The 21,367-nt window shown below is 37.1% G+C and overlaps 1 protein-coding gene across 1 annotated transcript in view; it reads right to left on the bottom strand.

Moving 5' to 3' along the window:
• Nucleotides 1–7,398: 7,398 nt before the first annotated feature.
• Nucleotides 7,399–21,367, bottom strand: part of LOC122796835 (cytochrome P450 2F2-like) — a 749,069-nt gene continuing 735,100 nt past the window's right edge. Inside the window, exon 10 of the mRNA XM_044065579.1 lies at nt 7,399–8,062. Coding sequence (XP_043921514.1) covers nt 7,878–8,062 — 185 coding nt within the window. The 3' untranslated portion in view covers nt 7,399–7,877. The remainder of the gene's footprint in view (nt 8,063–21,367) is intronic.

Genomic DNA, 21,367 nt, shown 5'->3' with positions numbered 1-21,367 from the left:
TTATTTATTATGTGTGAGCGAGTGTGTGTGTGTGTGTGTGTATGTGTGTGTGTGTGTGTGTGTGTGTGTGTGTGTGTGTGTGTGTGTGTGTGTGTATGTATGTATAATGTTTTTTCTTTCAATAATTTTTATTTTTGTTTTACATTTGCAAAAACCATAACCATTCCATATTTACAAAATGGCCATATTTGCATGTTATACATTGTGGATAAAGTAGAAACATGTAGGTCATACAACATACCTAATTACAATATATACAAAGATGCTTTCCCAATTAATGTCATTAGTCTAAAAACAGCACATACAAGAATGATAATTCATCCATAGTTAAACTGTGTACTCGTGGGAATACTTCCAGTTCATAAGATATGGTGTACCTGGTGTTTTATGCAAATAAGATGTTATAGGACTCTTCCCAGATTGCTCGGGCTTTCATATTTTTGTTTCTTTTGTCCAATACTATTTTATGTGCTAGTAGATGTTTAATAGCAGATTTCTTGAATTCCTCCCAAGAGATAATTACAGGATCTAACAATTTGCGAGCTATATACTGCTTCATTAATAAGAAAATCGTTATAAGTGGGTTAGCTTGTTTTCCTGAGATGTTGGCTGGGAGGATGTGTAAAAGAGTAATTCCTATGTTAGTGTTGATGCTTGATACCCCACTTTTTGCATTTGTAACTTAAGGGAATTCCAAAGCTTGAAAACACATTTACAACTCCAGAATATATGTATTAGGTCTGCAATCTGGTCTTTACAGTGTGGACAGTATGGGGACTTAGTTGCATTGAATTTGTGAAGAATTGCTGGGGTGATATAAACATTATTATTAATCATGAGTTGCATGTAAGAGAGTTTTTCAAGTGGAATAGTTTTCAAAGTTAAGTTGATTGCCTTTTCTATTTGCTGGTCATCCATATCAGGTTTTACTTTTTTCCAGTAATTAGAGAAGGGGAGGTCTTTCTGGAATTTGATTTCCCCTATCATTTTGTATGAGCTTGTTATTGCTTTCCTTGACATTAACATAGTCTTCCAAAGTAGGGTACAGTTTTCGATGTCACTTTCAAGTATGGTAAGGTTTTGGAGGTAACTGGAACACACCTCTTTGATTTGTCTTAAAATTATTATATATACTTTAGGTAAGTTTAGATTACTTCTTAGTTCATGAATTGTGCTATTGAGGCATGGGTAGATATCTTGGATTCTCTTATGTTTTAACCGAGGGAAGGAGTCTAGGTTTAGCATCTTATTTATTTTTAAGTTAGGATTTTTATCGAGGGGTTGTAGTATTAACATAGCTTGTCCAAGGTTTAAGGAGTGAAAAAGTTTTTGTGTTACATTTATAGAATGTTTTAGTGGCTCTATTATGTTATAGGCTTGTAAATCTTTTTAATTTAAGAAGAGAAGCGCTTATGTATAATAGTTTTTAATTGAGTTTTATACATTAATTGGATCAGGTCATGTTTCTTTGTTATATTCATTCTGATGAAGTCCTAGTATTGAATGAAAGTAATAAATAAATCAATATTACATTTTCTTTTGATGTTGCATTTCATCCTGCCTGAATGTTTCTATTGTTTTTAGTATATTTAGTTGCTAAATTTGCTTGGTTTAGCTCCACGATTCATTTTCAGAATATGTTCATTTCAGTTAATTAAGAAAGTTGTTGAAAACATTTCTTTTATTGTCCTACATGGATTTCATATGTTACTCAAGCAGTATACTCAGTGTATGGACAAAGACAATTTATTTTCATACGTGTGTAGCAATAATGATACTAATGCTATTAATGTAAATTTCAGTGAAACTGGGGAAAGATCAAGGATTGCAACAGACCATTGTGAGTCAAATGAGAGTCATTCTGATAGTTTTCACACATTTGGCCTTGATAATTGTGATTTTTGATTGTGTTCTCCTAAAGCAATTATTCAATAATGATATTACCCATAGAGAGACTGGTAATTTGGTTGATTTGATTAAGAAATTTGAAAAAATAAATCTTGCAAAAATAAAAAATTCTCATCGGGGAACAATTACTTCAGGAAGTATTTTAACAGTGACATTCTTCCAAAAGGATTAAGATTTTGGAATTTTTCTAATGCAATGAGTCACAGTACCAATTTATATAGTGCTCTGGGTATCCATTTTAATAGAACTGGTTTTGAGATTATGCAGAATATTATGATACACAAAGATAAAGCTACTGACACATTTCTGTATATGTCAGGCAATTACACTGGTCTTTTGCAAGGGATTTACTGTATTCACACCACAAGAAAAAACTAATTTCAGTGTACAGTGAGTCAACAAATAAGTGGACAATATTAAAAATGAAAAAAAACTTATTGATAAGGGATACATGTGACTGTCAACAGCAAAAAAAACATACTCAATAGAAAAACATTTCAGAATCATATTGATAATACTGAATATTCAACAGACATAAACAAATGTCAGTAATGACGGAGAAGTTTTTGGTAAAGTAAATTATACATCCAATTTGCTATCTTTGCAAGTACAACCATTATGATGATCATAGACATTGGCCAGCAGGACAAACAACCAATCAGGGGAAACAACCCCAGTGGGGGCACCTGCCCATAGGAGGTAAAATCGGAGTGCATTAATGAATTTGCATCTCAACACTTCACTGGAGAATCAAAGACAATAAAAATGCACTGTCATTAAAAAATTAAATTCTGATATTAAAATCTATTATTTTACAAATATGACTGTTTGAAAATGGTTTTACTTCTATGCTTCCTGTAAGACTGAATTTGATTGAAGTTTTGGAGAAATTACATTTGATCACATGTAAGTTAAACCTCCTGCTATTACACAACAAATCAGTGAATAGTTCAGAAAATACACTGAATGTAAAGTTTAAGAGGAAAAGTTTCTACAAACCACTCCTTCATTCAAATTTGTTACTTTTTGGTAAAATAGTGTCTAATATTAGAACTAAAATGCGAAGAATAACAACAGCAACTTCTAATTTTAAAGTCTTTTATGGTTTTACTATTTTTCACAAAAGGTAGGATAGGGTTAACAGTTTTATTTAAGTATAGTAATTATTTGGAACATATAACCTTGTTGTATTTAAACAGTATAAGTTTTTTATCTGAAAAAGTTAAAGTTATTATACCAAATGAAAAGCGCTTCATGTTCATTGTTTTTTAACAAATAAATCTGTAGACCAAGAACCAAGAACTGTTTCTTCAGTTGCTGTTGTTATTCTTTATATTTTGGTGGTAGTACTTGTGGAGTTACCTGTGATATTAGAACTAATATGAAAGTATAAACATAAGTTTGGTAACAATCTGACATTTCAGGAAAGTGAATTGTTATGAAAATGAAGTTCAGACAAGACAATTTGAATCATGAAACCTGATCATGGGGTGAGGTTGAGGTAATGTATTCACTGATCTATGCTAGCAAAATGCAATATTTTGCTTTAAACTGATTTTGATATACTTGTATCAAAAATGAGACCCTTTTTTGTCTGCCATAGAATACATGTTGTTTTGATTGACTTGGTGAGGGATGAAATCAGTTATGGTACTTTTGAAAGGTAAAAAGGTAACCATTCCAGTGATCCTTGGCATACAAAAATTCATAAGAACTTGTTTGATCCCCTGCTGATGCTAATTGTAGTGGTTGCAGATGAAAAATGGATCATTTTGCTTATGTTGAAAACAATATTTTCATATAATAAGTCTTGCAAGGTCTTCCACTTTTACTTTGTTAAATTAAAACCCACTTTCTCTTTCCTTTTTAAAAATGCTTGAAAACTATTCTCTACTGCATAGTTAATCATAGAGGAATTTTGTTGTATCCCTTCATGTAAATAAGGGGGGATAAACTTACTTTTACATGGAACTGCAGATGTTTCTTATAAACAGTATGCATTCACATTATCCAAATCGATAGAACTTTCCAGACAAGAATCACATGAAAAAAAAATCCCCTTCATCACTTTCCCATCCACAATAATAGGCAAAACAGCTAAATGAACATCATTCTTAGTATTGAAAAATTCCAACCGATTAATTTTCAAACTAGTTGAAAAAGTAGTATTTATAAAGTGCTTGTGTTAAAAATGTATCCACAGTGTGACCTACTGGAAGAGAGCAGAAATGTATATGCACTATTGTAACTGTTTAACTGTATATGTTTTAACAGAAGAAACTGTAGGGTTAACTTCAGTCCAGAAAACTTTAGAAAAATTATATGAAATTAAATCACTTCATAGTCCATGCCATAAAGATGCTATCTCACTGGTTTCAGTGCAGCCAGGGACACAGAGTCTGTACTAGGAAGCTTTCTGTATTGTCTTTGAGGGTAATTAATTGCCACTCAGGAAGAGTTAAAGTATTTAGTTGTTGAGCAAAAACACTTGTGTGTGCATTTTTATGGGTAGGTGTTAAATACTGCCAGCTGCCAGCAATGGGGTTTGCCAGGGAGCTAGAAGTCAGATGACAAAAAGTGATGTCATTCTGCAAGATATCCCAGCAGTAATATTTTAGATATTTTTAAGAAGTCTCTTAGAGTGAGACAGAGCATTCTGTATTCTGTCTTGGACCTGACAACAAGAAGAAACAGTCAACACATCATCTGCCTTGCTCTACTAGTACATTATTAGGGAATAGTATAGTTCTCTTAGATTCAGTCAGGAACATAATGAAGGTTAGTTTAAATATTATTTCTCTTTATTTGTATGAGACTGTCCTTCAATGTTGTTTTAAATATTTCCTGTGATTCTGAACTCTGATGTCACTGTGAACATATGTTTAGTATTGTCTTGTTCTTTTATTTATTATTTTATATATTTAAACCTTTTATTGTGGCTGATCTTTGTAGAGATATTTAAGTTTTTAGAGCACTTGCATATTTATTTGGTGACACTGTGAGGGCCAGTCCTAACAGCCTTGCTCTTGGTCAAACTACCATTTGTATTAATATTAATATTGCACATTAAGATTGGGAACCCTTTGTTAAGGGCCTTAAAGTAGCTGTCAAGGGGTTCTGATGGCAGTGGTAACTACTTTATAGTTTGGGCAAAAGGGAGCATAACTAGTAAACCTGTGCCAGCCATTCCCAGGTGTGTGTGTGTGTGTGTGTGTGTGTGTGTGTGTGTGTGTGTGTGTGTGTGTGTGTGTGCGCAAATCAGATCTCCAAGTGTGTGTGTGTCAGCTACTTGGGCAGGGACAGAGAGTACAGATTGAACAGAGAGAGTGTTGGAGGATTTGGCTTGGAACCCTGGCTAAGGCCTCAACTCTATAGCTGGGCCAGTGGGGAGTCTTATTGGTGATCTGTAGAGAGAGAGAGAGGAACTTACCCCAGACTGACCGTAGTCCCTTTGTGCTCTTAAAGGAAATTGCACTTGATCCAGGGAGCTGCATCTGGAAATACTGTGTATGCACCTATCATCCTCTCAGTGAACATCCGCCACTGTTGCCAATGGTGAGGACTGAGGCTTCTTGATTACAGGTCCAGTGGTTGGTCATCACAACAGGTAATGGTTATTGACCTGCTGCAATAGAACCCTCCCCTATTGCATTTGGCTCCACCCGTTCACTTGCGTCATGTAGCCCTGCTTGCTTTGAAGTCATGATCTACCACTGGTATGAACCTACCGTTCTTAGCTATTATCTTTTAAATCTTCTCCTGCCCGATACATATAATACCATACGATATTTCTATCCCCAGACATATAAACCTTCTTTGATAGCTTCTTTCTTACTCATCCATTGCAGCCACACCCATTCCACTGCAGCGATACAGCTATACTCTCTGCATCCCTATACTCTGATCTTTGACATATTATCACTCCATAGCTTTATTATACTGTGGCTATGTCAATCACAAGACCACTCTGATCTTTGACATTTTTCCTTCTTATGTTAACTTGATGCCTCTGTATCATAGATACTTTCCCTATAGACTTGTCAACAAATAACAATATCCACTTCTGAACCTCTTTTACTCCATGCAAATTCTATTCTGTGTTAACTTCTACACTACATTACACACATATGTATCCAGAAGGCAATTCATAATTCAAATCCCATTGTTACAGCATACAGTACTGACATTCAGCATGAATGATTTGCTCCCGAAGCTTTACCACCTTGTCCACAAGTTCATTAAATACGGAGGTATCCACTCAAATCCTGTCCATTAAACAAACCTCACTATCTTTAATGCTAATGCAAGATATATTAGCAAAAATCTCAAAAGTTGCCTACATCGTCTCATTAACTCATTACATCTGAGTGACGCCTCCAGGTGCATCTGCAGTTAAGACCTACTGATGTCTCTAGGCATTGGAAATTGCTTGTTCATATTTGCATCAATAATTTCAAAATCATGCTATGTACAGGGTATTAAAATAGTTATTCTTAAAGTGTACACAACAGCAAACTCAACTGCATTAATATTTGACCTCTGTCTAGTGCAGGTAAATAGATATTAACTGTTGTTTTTTTACCTTAATTTATGTATATATAATTTTCACATGTTTCTAAATATCTCAAGAACCAAGTAACACAGACAGAACCCCTTAGCCTCATATGAAAGCTCTCAGCTAGGTGAATAAAATGCTGCATAGATACTTTCCCTATAGATTTGTCAACAAATAGCAATATCCACTTCTGAACCTCTTTTACTTCATGCAAATTCTATTATGTGTTAACTTCTATACTAAATTACACAAGTATAAATCCAGAAGGCAATTCATAATTCAAATCACATTGTTGCAGCATACAGTACTGACATTCAGTATGAAAGATTTGCTCCCAAAGCTTTATCACCTTGTCCGCAAGCTCTTTAAATAAGGTGATATCCACTTTAATCCTGTCCATTAAACAAACCTTACTATCTTTAATGCTAATGCAAGATATATTAACAAAGATCTTAAAAGTTGCCTACCTCATCTCATTAAAACATGCAGCCTAAACAATAAATGGGCTGTCTTAGAAGCATGGCTCTCAATAGAATGCTCATATACTGCTCCAGTTACAGAGACCTGACTGAAGGACACTGTCTGCCCTTCACCCTACCCCTTCATTAAAGCTAATTTGTAAATATTTCATGATATAAGACTTGGCAAGAATGTCAGTGATGGATTGTGTTACTAGTCAAAGAAAATGCCTCTTTGGGCTTCCTTCATTCTATTAAAGTAAACAAAAAATGACAAAGCCTCAGATTAGATCATAGTTCACCTAATCTTGGGAAAACATACCCACTTCACAGTTGCAGTTGTTTATTTCCCTCTTCTCTATCCAAACTATTAATCGTAATCTTCAGGAAACATGTCTTGTCTTCAGGTCAGGGCTAAAAAGGTCAACTGACTAGCCCTCCTACCAGGTTGAAAAACAGTAAACAATAAAACAAAGATGTTATATGATACCTTTTATTAGATCAACATAGGTTTTGCAATAACACAAGCTTTCAGACAAACAGGAACCCTTATGTGGGCATTATTGATTTCTGTTGTGAACTTTTCACACATTTTCCTATTGCTTTTACATTATTTTATATACCTGCTTTTTAAATTGCCTTTAATAAATCTCGTTGGCCTTTTATTGACAAGTGTTACAGGATGAATTACCACTAACTCAGGCAGCCAAAACTCAGTTTAGTATCCATATTACATGTGAAGAGCTAAAATCAGTTATATTTACATCTTATATTTTTCTCATTGGCTAGCAGTAATGAAGGCTTTAATAAAATAATCACTTCATGTAAACCACAGCACAGTGTAACACAGACTAAGATACAAACAGTTCACTTTATCAGTTACATAGCGCAAAGATGCATTTCCTTTTACAAATATGATGCACTAACCATCTCAATAAGAGAAATGTAGAAGTGTCTCAACATCTTCTGTGCTTGAGTAATACATTAAAAGAAATGGGACACTGTGTTAGACCAAATCTTGGAGTAAGATCTGGAGACTTATTTTTTTCAGGCCACACAATTTCATATCTTTGTATTATAGATGTGAAGAACAGGAACAACTGCATCCGAGCAAGATTCTCTCCCATGCATACCCGTGGTCCTAAAGGAAAAACAAAAAAAACATTTGTACATAAGGCCATTTGCATCCTGGACAGAAATCCGAGTGGCAATAATATATGTGCACCTAACCTTTACCTACATAAATACATTCAACTGTCCCACAATTCTCTATGTTCTCTTTGATGTCTATACCTGGTTGCAGCATTAGGTGTGTATATGTTTCTGCACACATTCCTTTACCTAGGTTAATCATTCTATCTCATTGCACCAACATCTGTGACTGTATCTAATCATTATGAGTTTTGAAAGAGTTTCGATATCTGGTTCTTTGGCTCCCTTAGTGCTGGTGCCTGTGCTTGTTTCTAGCTATTGAATTTAAGTTTATGACAAAGTGATTAAAGCTATGAGCTACTAACAAATGTCATCCTGTGATTCTGGATTTCTTTTACTCTGAATCAACTCCCAGCCTGTGTGACTGAAAGATTCATTTGTGCCTAGAGGGCCTACCAAATAAAAAGGCAAGTGTAAAGAATGAATAAATGCATAAATGAATGAATGAATAACTAATGTGCATCTCTGCTTGTATTTCTTTATTTATACCTTTGCTGAGGTCTGCATATTTGTTTGATACCTATCGCTATACCTATTTGCTTATCTTCAGCAACTTACTATTCCGTCACAGAATCTATTCAACTTGACAACAGCAGTCTTGCTTAAAATTTACATCAGATATCATGAAGTCTTTGGACAAAAGCACTTACCTTAAGATAAATAAAGACAAATTATTTGAAAACCATGGGAAACCTTAGACTTAACTTGTTTTTTTTTGTTTCTGCATAGGACTAAAGAATGGTAGATTATTTGCTTAGCTCTTCTGCATTTAGTTAGTTTGGCAAAAGGGGGATTATTTCCCAACATTAATGTCCTAAAGAGACAGAAATAGAGGTACACCCTTTTGTTGATATTTTATGGTTATTCTTGCTTAACGGCAACATTGAGTGTGGTAAGTGGTGATGTAAATACAGGAGTCACCTGACATGAACCCCTTAGTGTATACAATGCTTAATAGGAGGTGTTCCAAAGAATAGATTATGTCATTTTGTATCAAATGTGATGTAATAGATTGGAACTGATGTAAGATGGCTGTAAACTGATGCTGCACTCAGCAGTGTTTGTCTGAGCACAGCATCAGTGTGAATGAATCACTATTGATGCTGTTTCTACTTTTCATGTAAATATATATTACATCTGTTAATTTGCTGATTGCAATTGTGCTGCTAAACCTTTCACTAAAGCTATGCTATACTTCTGGGGTAGGAATAGATATCTGACATCATTTCTAAGTTCAATTAGCTGGAGCCTCTTTGCTGAAATCTGTGCAGTAGTGTACTGCCAAGGTCAGTTCTCATGCATCATTACAAATTCATGCAGTTCGGCCTATGTAAACATTTGGAAGGCCCTAATGGTTCAGATGAATAAGATGTGGTAATGATTCAATAAAAGATGCTTTTCATCTGTGGAGACAAATGTCATTATAGCATGACTGTAATGCAACTTCCCTGTGAGCTAAACGTGGCCTTGTATTGGGTATCAGGGATTCACAAAGTTCTTGTCAGGTTTGCATCACATCTAATGCAAAGTAGAGTTCAGCCTTTCATGTCCTGGAATAACATTTCTTGAAGCTTAGCTGTTTTTGTTTTCCATATAGACAGATAATTAATTACTGTGTGCATTTAAACAGGTACATTAATATTTTGAAGAAAGCAAATTTAAATCCTGACACCTTCCCTTTAAACGGAGTTTAAGTTAGTTTTGAGATTGAAATGTAGTTGGGCTAAGACTTTTGAGATCAGGGTGGGCAAATCATGAATCCTATTGAAGAATATTTGATATCGAGATGACATGTTTCTAAATATGTAAATACTCAAGTGGCAGAAAAAAAGCAACATTTAGTAGAGGTGAACTACTCATATTTATATGGCCAGATCTGTACTTTACTAACAAGATGGGTGAAAAAGGCCCAATCTTTGGTTATTAAAATTAATGTAATTAAAATGATGATTTTGACTAAAGTTTTATATAAGTGTCAGCATATACCTTTAGAGGGGAAGTATTTTATTTGGTTAGATAAAATCCAGCTACTATGTGATAAACTTGTCTAGAAAGGTTGAATGAGAAGAATTGCTAAAGAAAGAAAGAATGTATTTAGCCATGGGAAATGGAGGTTGAGGAATTCCAGATTTTCTAGTGTACACTTTGGCAGGTATGTTAACAGCATATTGGTACTAGATCTTTATTATCCATACAGGTTAGACTAGGACAGGTGGAGTTACAGCAGGGGTCTTGCTTTAATGATGGGTCTGTGTAAGAAACTAAGAGGTTCCTCTCTCATTTGTTTAGATATGTTGCATACAGGTTTGTGGAATCTTCTTCTTTCGTCTTTTCCCAGTTAGGGGTTGCAACAGCGGATCACCTGTCCGCTTATGATTAGCAGTGGAGTTTTTACAGTGTTGAGTTGCCAGCCCGGCGCCCAACCTTCCACAGAAGGCACATACATGCACGCGCTCACACTTAGGGCCAATTTAGAGTGTCCAATCCACCTAACATCTAATAATCCTTATTCAATATGTCTTCACATATTAGCCGTTTTCCACCTACAGCATGTCTTTGGGATGTGGGAGGAAATTGGAGCACCTAGAGGAAACCCACGTGACCACAGGGAAGACATGCAGTCTCTGCACGGAAGGCACCACAGCCGAGGATCGAAACAGAGAACCTCTTGCTGTGAGGTGGCAATGCTAACCTCTGCACCACCGCAGCCGCCCATGCAGGTTTGTGGAATAACCATACTAAAGTTTGTGGTGTCTGAATTTGTTGGAAGAGATGGTACACAAGGGGGACCAGTGGCTAGATGATCTGCTTGCTTGGGACGAAGTAACTAATGCTAACATTTGGGGATCAATATAATTTTCCGTCTGGTGCTTTCTTTTATTTTGAGCACCACAAACAGGTGGAGTATGGCTGGTTTAAAAAGGTTGGATCCAGAGTGGGGATTCATGACTAGGTAATTTTGGGTAAGGACATTCTCCTTGGTAAAGTGGTGAATAATGAGGCTAGACCTATTAGTGGAAACCTAAATGAGACATTGAAAAGTTATAGCTATTAGTGTTCTATGAATTAGAGAAAGAAAAGATGGGAAAACAGAGAGTGCCTGAAAGTCCCTGATTCAGAATGGACTGACAGCCTCACTAGAATACCAAGACTTAAGTCTATTTTCTTGTTATAGGATTATTATCTACATAGAATGCATAGATGCTATGGAATACCATCTATAAGATATGCAGAGTAGTAGAAAGCGAGATAGGAGATGAGCAGTTTGGATTCTGATCAAGATGCAGCACAACTGACCTAATGTTTGCAGTGAGACAGATCATCGAGGAGAAGCTACAGATGGGAAAAGAGTCCAACTGGGCATTCCTAGACTTGGAGAAAGCAAATGATAAGTTCCCAAGAAAGGTGATGTGAGCAATCCTGCAGTAGTTCAAAGTCCCAGAAACACTGGTAGAATTAGTGCAGGCTATGTAAAAGGACCCAGTGACTCAAGCAAGAACAGTGTTCAGCCATACAGAGGGGGTCCCCGTGGAAGTGAGTGTGGACCAGGGTTCAGCTCTGAGCCCAGTGCTGTTCATGGTAGTGGACTACATTAGCAAAGAGTTCGGAGGAAGCAGCTCAACAAAGTTGCTGTATACAGACAATGTGGCATTACAGCCAGGCTCTGAGCAAGAACTTCAGCAAAAAATAGGAGAATGGAATGCAAAACTGAAGGCATATGGGATGAAATTGAGTATAGATAAGACAGTTGTAGTGGCAGTGTCTATACTCTTAATTATTTGGTAAGTGTAATTCAAACCACACGCAAACTTTCCCGCTTAAACATCCAAGGTCCACCACCAACGATATGTACCAAGCACCAACTTATTCCAAATAAAGACTTATCTTGTCTTAATGTACTGATTTTTTTTTTGTTTTGCAACAGCAAATCAACACACTCACACACACACACACACACACACATATTCTGAAATAAGTACATCTGTACTGTCTTTTTCTAAGAGGTTAGTGTTGCTGTAACAACACAGTATGAGAAAAAAACATACACATTTTCAAGAAAAGGAAACGTTGCATTCACATTACTCATCCATTCATCATAGGATTGTAACAAAACAAATGTGTTTACATATTTTTCAGCATTGTGCAGTTCTTTATTAGCCATTAATATATTTTACAGTGCATTTAACATTCACTGACACTGCATACTTATAGCCCAGACTACATCCTCTGAACAAAGTGCCCCCACAACTTCAGCAAGCTAAGCATCACATTATGAATGACATCTTACCTACTCTGAGAGTGTTAACTACATTTCTGGTACTCTGCTGTTATCTGATGATACACAGACAATCTGATAAATAATTGTAAAAGGCTAAAACAAACGTGGACTCTTAGCATGCAGTTGTATTTATTTCTGTCATGTGGGAATGTTGTCTGAGCAAAAGCCACTTTCAAAGGAGGTTGAGGAGAAAACCTTCAGGTTTTCAAATAAGTCTGCGCATTGGTGCAGTGGTTTGCATTGTCATGTCACAGCAAGATGTTCTCCAGTTCTATTCTCAGCTGGGGTGCTTTCTATGTAAGAGTGTGTCTGTCCTCCCTGCATTCATGTGATGGGTTGCTTCTAAGTGCTCCAGTTTCCTCCCCCATTACAAAGATATGTTTCTCCACTGAAAATTGGCTTATTCCAAGTCAGACTTTCCCCAGTAAACAAATGTTAAATAAATAGTAAACAGAACCAAACACCAGAGATAGAAGGAATGAGCCAAGGCTTGTTTAATATCTGCAGATAAGAAAAAGTAAAAAAACTGTAGAGCATGCACTACTCACAGAGACGTCCATCATCCATTTTGAGTCACATATCTCACAGATTTTCTAATTGGAAGCTACTAGGTGAACTTCAGTTGTCAGATAAAAACACCTGCAGGGCAGGTACATTATGCCAGCTTGAGTCACAGATTTTGTTTGGACCACTGGGTCTGCCGTAGTTAAGTCATGCTTACTCAGTTATTTTTTACTTATTGGTAGTACAGCATTTGGAGAAGCATATGAACATTTTGCAATTACTTAGAGCTTTTCTGGCTACTTATAGTGCACTATATAACTTTTAAGTATATTTAAATCTGGATGAAACATTACAGAAGTGGTACTTGGAAAATAACATATAGTCAACTCATCCCAAACTGGAATACATTTTGTGAAAAAGCAATTGAACTAATCAGAGAACTTCACTGGTTTGACTAGTGATTGGTCACTTCCAGCTTTTAATGTAAGTTTTTATTCTGAAACTGGAGTGTGCTTGTTGACTTGTTTATTGTTGTGCACAGAAAACAGATTGTATTTAGATTTTTGTAACTGTTTATTTACTAGATCAATCCAAACAGTGGAGGAAGAAACTATTGGCTTGCACTTGTTTCAGTACACTACTGCAAAATGCATTTTATAGGCTAGAGTTTTGTTTGATAAAATAATAGTGTACTAGTATAAGTAATGTAGTGTGGAGTGGCTGTTTTACATGATGCTTGTTACAATGAGTTGGTATAATGCAAAAGCACATAACGTTGCCAGTCTACAGATAGGCTGTGTTGGGTAGAAAAAAACTGAGTATAACTTGCTCGAGTCAGGTAATTTATACTTTGGTCTACTTTATTGTTAAAACATGTTAGTGATGAGTCACATATGTGTATATTTATATGGGGTACGGTACAGCCATACCTCTCAATTTCTCAGAGCAAGAAATCTGGACAAAGCCAAAAATAATGGTGAGAGTCAAGGGACGAATGCCCAAAAACAGGGAGAGATTTTAAATATTGTACCTGTAAATGCAGATGCAGTTAGAATAACAGATTTTGCATTATTATGTATTTTTTGAGGGATACGAAGTCTGAAATTCAAATGTCTGCCATTATTTATTTAGTGAATTCAGTCTTCATGTTGGTATCCCAGAATTCCAATGGAATGGGTGGGGTTACATGATTTTGTATGTAAATTTATGTTTGTCAGCTTCCCACATCTTGACCAGTTGTACCTACTTTTCATGGGCCTTTGTCCAGATTTGTGATGCTTTCAGGTTGAGAGGTATGACAGAAATCATCTGGATCAATATCTGAATACCACTAATTTCTTAACGTATTTTTTTGAAACTCTATCCTATTCTGTTCAGTGCTTTATGTTAGATAATGCACATTCTGAGAAGTCCTACTGCCAGACAGTAGATAAAAGGTCATTTTATTTAGTGGCCCATTTGGAGCATAGCTGATGCTTCAGAACCTTATGCCTCCATAAAATATGTAACACTTCTCTAGGTGACATTATTATTATTTTTATTTATTTATTTATTTTATTTATTTTACATTTGTTTACCAGAATGGTCCAACTGGGACAGTGCCCATTTTCAGTGGACACATGAGGAGAAAACCTCCAGTCTAAGCTTACATACAAAATTATAACATCAAGTAATAGAAATTATAAATGAAGATGACAAAAAATTAGTGTTAACCTCAGCTCTACTGAAGACCTCATCCACCTTATCAACTCTCTTGTTCAAAAACTTTCTCAAACATTTTTCGTATCTAATAGTTTCTCTTTTCATTTCATTAATTTTGATATGTTTACTGTACTACTCCACCACTGTCAGTCCCTTTCAGTCAACTTACAGAAGTGTTATACAACATTATTAAATCTACAGTTAAGATGCTATTCTGCATGGGGGTGGGGGGTGGCTAGGCCATATTAAAGATGGATGCATAACTCAGAGCCCCATCATGTCCTGGTGCTAAAAAAAAAATAATGTTTTTTTCTGTTCAACAGCACCTCTGGAGTGAAATGGATAATAAGGAGAAGGCTCAATAGCAAGAGGATAATGTTCTGTTGTTGGAGCATTTTAAAAACGCATATCCCAACAAGTGCCTGTTAGTACATTTTGTGTGTATGACGATTGTGTCCTCAGAGATGGATTCCTGTGACTCATTTGTGCTCCAACAGCAGAAAGAAACAGAATGGGTAAAGAGCCTAATACATTAAAAAACAGTTTAAACTCTACAAAATATGCTCAAAAACCCTGAAGCTGAACTTAGGAATTTGCAACAGTAATCAAGAGAGATTAATGACAAGCTAGAAGACTTGGGAAATTGCTGCAGATGTATTAATGTGTGGGTAAAAGGCTAACTTGAAAACATCCATGATAAAGACTTGTGGTCTTAATTTGAATATCTGTTTGCTGCAGTAATTAAAATTCCAGTCAGTCTGACTGCAGCAATTATGAGAGTCCACAGAGTTTGATCCTCTCATTCAAAACCGTCCTCACCAAGACATGTACTAATTGCACTACAATCAGCATGCACCAGGGAATGATGGTGCAGCTCAGCTGTGAATCCCATGGGGTCAAGTGGAGCAGGACTGCCTTATTCTTTGTTACAGACTAATCCTAAACCCTCTATAAGCTATGTAGAGAACTAAATCAGCACTGAATAGCTCTTAATGACTTGGGCTAAATAGAAGGTCTGTTATTCCCTCATTGCTGGTAGTTGATAAAGGAGGCAGAATGGTTACCCAGAACACCGAGAATGGAGTGAGAGAGCTGCTGCACTCCATACAGGGACAACAGGAATATCTAGACAAGGTCAGTAGTGAAAATGAGGGAGAGTGTTCAAACAAGTAAATACAGTGGCAAATGTAGAAAAAACATCAGTGCTCCTCATCTAATGCTAAATCCTCTGATCCACCAAAAAGAAGGCAGATCAATAGAACATGGCAAACATATCTGCATGATATTAGCAAACAACCACTTGCAGTCATTGGTACTCCCTATACTCTTGAGTAGTAAAGTCAAGAATGTCCCAGAAGCAGTGTCCACTATAAATGTCATCCAAGAGAAGGACTCTTGCTTCCTCATTTCTTCACCAAAAAGGAACATGTTAGCTTCAAATACCAACCCTGTTGCTAGTGGCAGTATCCAGTATGTACATAATCCAGACCAAAGAAATAGGAAATAATCCTTGGGCTTTAAGGAACCATCAGAAGACAAAGCATATCCTTGGAGGAAATCCTGATCAAAGGCCTTTGCCCAATCCTCTGATTCAGGGGACGAATATTTCTGGTCTGTGGAGGGCCTTTCCAGACTAGACAGAAGTAAGGGTGAAGATTGAAATTTCTATGGACAGCCTAGTGCTAACCACAAATGGCTCAAAGCAGTTGCAAGCTAACTGAAGAACAAATGTATTTAGACATTTATCTAACTGGACAGAAAGAAGTGCCTCACTCACATATAATGCTTGCAAAGTGTTGCTTATTGCATAATTTTACTGTCTTTCTCAATAATTTGCAACAATATACTGTATACCATTGAGTAATATATGTTAACATGTCTCTTAATCACTGGCCAGGCATATCAGCTGACATGAGATATAGGTGAGACAATCATACCAACACCTGACTCTTTTTATTAACTAGATTTATATTGATATCATAAGTGTGACATGCTGGCTCCATCTCTTCCTTTCTCGCTTACTACATAACCTTTGTATGCATATATCTGCTAGTTATTCATTATACATCTAGTCCCTACCCTCAATTATCACTTGGGCTTTATCTGTACCTAGAAATGTGTCTCCTCAGTTATTATGGAAGGTGGGAAGTATCTGAAGTATGGTATGTGTTTTTGTGCTTCTTTTTCTATTGTAGATATCTGAGGCTGACCTACCTTACAGCCAGGGAAGAGCATATCTATGCAGAATGAAAGTGATGTTAACATAACATGATTTTTTTTATATACAAAAGTTATGTGTATTGTGCTTTCTTTTTTTCTCTAAGTGGTAAGACAAACAAAGGTAGTTAGGGCAGTAACTTAACCACCCTATGGCATCTATGGGCATCCTGGTAAAGGGGGTTCCAAACAATTGTAATTTAAGTGCCTGACATCTTGAAGACCAGAGTCTTCTAGCCAGACATTGTAATGAGCACCAAGGGAAGTTTGTCTGCCTCCTAGCCTAGATGGAACCTCTGGCAGAAGTGGGGGAGGAGGATGTATCAAAGCTCCAAGATAAGGGATACCTGAATGATGACTTTGTTGTTTTCATACAGGTTGTACCAAGGAGTGTTATGCACTTTCTTTCCTGGAATGTGGGGAATATACCCACCCTATTAGGAAAGCTAGGTTAAAGTAGATGTTTACGAGAAGTAATGTTTCTGTGGTTTGCTTGCTGGAAACCAAAATTAAGATGAAGGACATAAACACACTACACAAAAAGGAATATAAACTTGTCTATGTGGATCATACACCTGGAATGGGGGGGGGGGGGGGTTGAAAAGGGTAGCCCTTTTATTTCACAGTTCCCTATCAATGAGTACTTCTAGAGTCATGTTAGCAGTACAAGAAAATGGCTAATATGTGAAGACATATTGAATAATGATTATTAGATGTTAGGTAATATCTATGCCATTAACCAGGATGAAAGTAATTTTTTTCCAGAATTGTCTTGCCACTTGGAATCAAGGGTATGAATTCTCATGGTGGATTTTAATTTAATCCTAATGTGACCAATGATAGGCTGTTTAACACTCAAGGGCCTCACAGGAGTAAGTCAGGCATTACTCAAGAACTGGTTATCAGAATATGACTGGTGGGAAATATTGAGGGATTACAACCCTAATGAGCACAGTCCATCATTTTTCCAGGAATTTGGAGAGAAAATATAGCTGAATTGACCTCATACTCATACCCATAGAAATTAGAACAAGGGTGTAAAACCTGATAATTTATGAGACAAAGCTTTCAGGTCATGTGTCAGTCTTTCTAATGGTCAATGCTGAAGGGGAAAATAAGAAGATTAAGGGATGGTGTTTAGCTCATTAATGATTGATGCACCCAAAAGGTAGGGACTTGTTTCAGACTCTAATCAAGGATGTCTTAGTGTGAAATGGCCTAAATAACATCAGCCTGTCTAGAACCTGGTGTGACTGGTGCAAAGCAGGCCTAAAAGAGGACTGTGGAAAAGGAAGTGATGATATCTGGTTAGAGAAAAATGAGTGCGAGAAAGTGTAGTGATAACTAGAGGGGATAACTGTCTAACGGCTACTGAGGCATTGGAAAAAAAATGAAATTTGTGTTTTGCAGACCTTGAAAGTCAATGCAGAGTTAGTCAGGAAAAGACAATTTTGGTGGTTGAACAAGGATTTCAACCCCAAATGTATTGCATTGTTCTTTAGCAAATGGTCTCCCCAGGTGTTGATCCCTGTAATAGATGTAGTTGGTTAAGTCATTAAATAAGATAAGTAACTTAGGAGAAACTTTATATTATATTTTACTGCCCTCTATTCTTCCCAGCTAACACAGCCATTGATCAAGTGGGAAAAATGCAGCTAGGATCCTTGTGCTGACTGCTAATAAATATTAAACTCCAATCTAACCCAGTTGTATGACACTTTTGAGTTCTTTATTCTGTCTACCACACATCATAATCAAACTGCAATAATGCTGATCCCCAAAGTTAAGGGCACTACACCAGCTATAGGTGACGTTTGACCCACAGCACTACTTAATGTTGACCTCATGGTTTTTTCTAAGGTCTTGGTGACAATATTGGACAATGCATTACTGCAGCCAATTCAACTTGGTCAAAATTGTTTTGTCCAGGGGAAATCAATTACTGATAAATGCAGTTGACACTATTCCTATATGGACTAGGTAGATTCCAAGGTTGTCTGGGCTGGGTTTTTTATGATATAGTCAAGACCTTTGTGCCAGTAGCTTGGAACTTTGTATTTAATGTACTGACAGGCATGAAACTTTGGGCCAAGGTTTGTCAACTGGGTGAAAGGATTAAACACCCTACCAACTTTTAGGGTATTGATTACTGGTGGGTTGACAGACAAGGCTGCCCAGTATTCCTGGGTGTTTTTATATTAATCATAGAGGAACTTTCTTCTCTGGTGAAATACTTCTTATGAGCTAAGCAACAGGAAAATGGGGTTCAAAGTGAATTCTACGTATTCTCTGATGATTTCATACTTGTAAGCTCTGATGTTCCAGAAGTGTTCATATGTTCATTCATAGGAGTTTACTAGGCTATTGACCACAAGGGCCTTTTTAAGCATAGCCATGCATCCCAAATCTCTGACAAGTTCTGATACCCTTGATAAGTGTAAGCATGGGCCTGGGAGATGAACCATTTACAGGTGACCTGTGTCCATTAGAGACATAGGAGGCAAACCAGGGATGCATTTCTGGTTTCTCATCTAATTGCCCAAATTGCACTTGAATTGGGTTAGGGAGAAACTCTGCTTCACATGGATGGGGAGCCTGTTCCATAGACGGGGTAGTCTCTGGGATACATACTTATCTCTCCAGCAGGTCATATTTATATCACAAGCATGGTTTAAATCTTTAGAACAGGTAATTCTGGTGCTGTTAGTTTTGTGGATATGCAGGAGGTCCATCAGAGTGGGGTCTGACAATGCTCTGTATGCCAGGCATAGATCTCCACTCAAAAGCCTGTAGGAGACAGAATACAGGGATAGAGCCTTGAGGTGGTCTGCATAGGACATTTTCCTTACACCCTGTATTCTTTTAGTGAGGAACTACTGTGGACATTTCAATTGTTGGATATGCCTGGTTAGGTACATACCAAAGGGGGCATTGTACTCAGTGATAGGTTCTGATGAATACCGAATACAGTGGAACAATGACTTCCTTGGATATAGATGCCATACTTTTGTTTATAAATTGCTCAACATAGAATGATTCCCTCACCACTGTAGACACATGATGGTCAAAGGGCAGATTACTGTCTATGTGTGTCCCTAAGTCCCTGACTACTAGGTCAACTGTAAGGTGTGTGTTGTCAATATGATAGTTACCAGGGATGGATAACTTCACAAAGGATGCTATCATGCATTTATTGGCATTTAGTTTTAGTCCATGGCTCTGACAGCAGATGTTTGTCTGAGTCAGCCCCTCCTGGAGAACATTTGTGTCAGTGTGAGATTCAATGACAGCCCCTAATTTGTGATCATCTGCAAATTTAGTTAGCCAGAGTCCACTGGCATTGGCCTTGACTTCTGAGAAGTAAATGCCAAAAAGGAGCAGTCCAAGGACTGATCCATGAGGGATTCCACTTGTGACTGGAGTCTTTGTAGAGGTGGACTCCACAATTCTAACTTCCTGGATCCTGTCTGTGAACCAGTTGTACCTAATCTCTTGAGTTTGTCAACAATGCCCAAGTGGGGTATTGTGTTAAATGGCTTGGCCAGGTCAAGGTAGGCAGTGTGAACGATTTTGCCCTCATCCATTGCTTTGCTAACCTTCTCAAAGAAGTCCACCAGGATGAGTATGCATGATCTGCCCTTGACGAAACTAAACTGGGTTGGTTCCAGTGTCTGGAAGTTTACTATATCTCCGTTGATCATCTCCATGATAACTCTTTCCATGGCTTTACATATAAGACTAATGAGACTTATGGGCCTGTAGTTTCCAGAGTCTGTAGATGGCCCACTTTGTGCAGAGGGATGACTGTTGATTTTCTTCATTCATGAAGCATGAAGCCTGTTTTGAGGCTACAGTTAAATAGTAATTCCACAGGCCCTGATAGGTCATGTCTCATGCTATTTAGGAGGAATCCTGGGATATTGTCTGGACCCATTGATGTAGTGTTCTTGGTCTTAGAGAGAACATTAAGGTCCTGTTCCCTAGTGATAATAAGGAGAGTTATATTTGATATTTCCTGAGGGAAGGTAGAGGAGGAGAGAGGAATAAAGTTGGAGCTGAATTCATCAGCCTGGAGGTTTGCTATATCCTCTGTTTCAGTATAGGCCGCTCCATTAACAATGAGCTCTGCATACAACTGAGTATTTACTTTGAGGTTGCAGACATAGCTAAATAATATTTGTGGCTGTCCTTGGCCTGGGAGGCCAAACTTACCTCAAATTTGGCTTTGGTAGACTTGGTTTGTTCAGTTTGATGAGACTGATTTTATCCTGCTAGGTGCTGCACCTCCTAATTTTTGCTATGGTTTTCTTCCTCCTGATATATAGCCTATTGATTTTGTGATTCCACCAGGGTGGCTTGTTTTTTGAGTTAGTTCTGTACTCTAAGCAGCTATTAACATGCTTGTACAGGGTTTCTGTGAACAGTTTTGCATAGGCAGCAGTGTTCTCAGGGTTTATGGAGATGGAAGGAGTACTGAAGATACACCACACCTTTGGGGAGATATCTGATTTAAACCAATGTCAAAACATTGAG

Source organism: Protopterus annectens, chromosome 3.part0 (genome assembly GCF_019279795.1).
Source record: "Protopterus annectens isolate FY-2018-M chromosome 3.part0, PAN1.0, whole genome shotgun sequence".
In the NCBI taxonomy this organism is placed as follows: domain Eukaryota; kingdom Metazoa; phylum Chordata; order Ceratodontiformes; family Protopteridae; genus Protopterus; species Protopterus annectens.
Note: the sequence above shows the minus strand (reverse complement) of the source record. Positions and strands in the feature narration are given on the sequence as shown.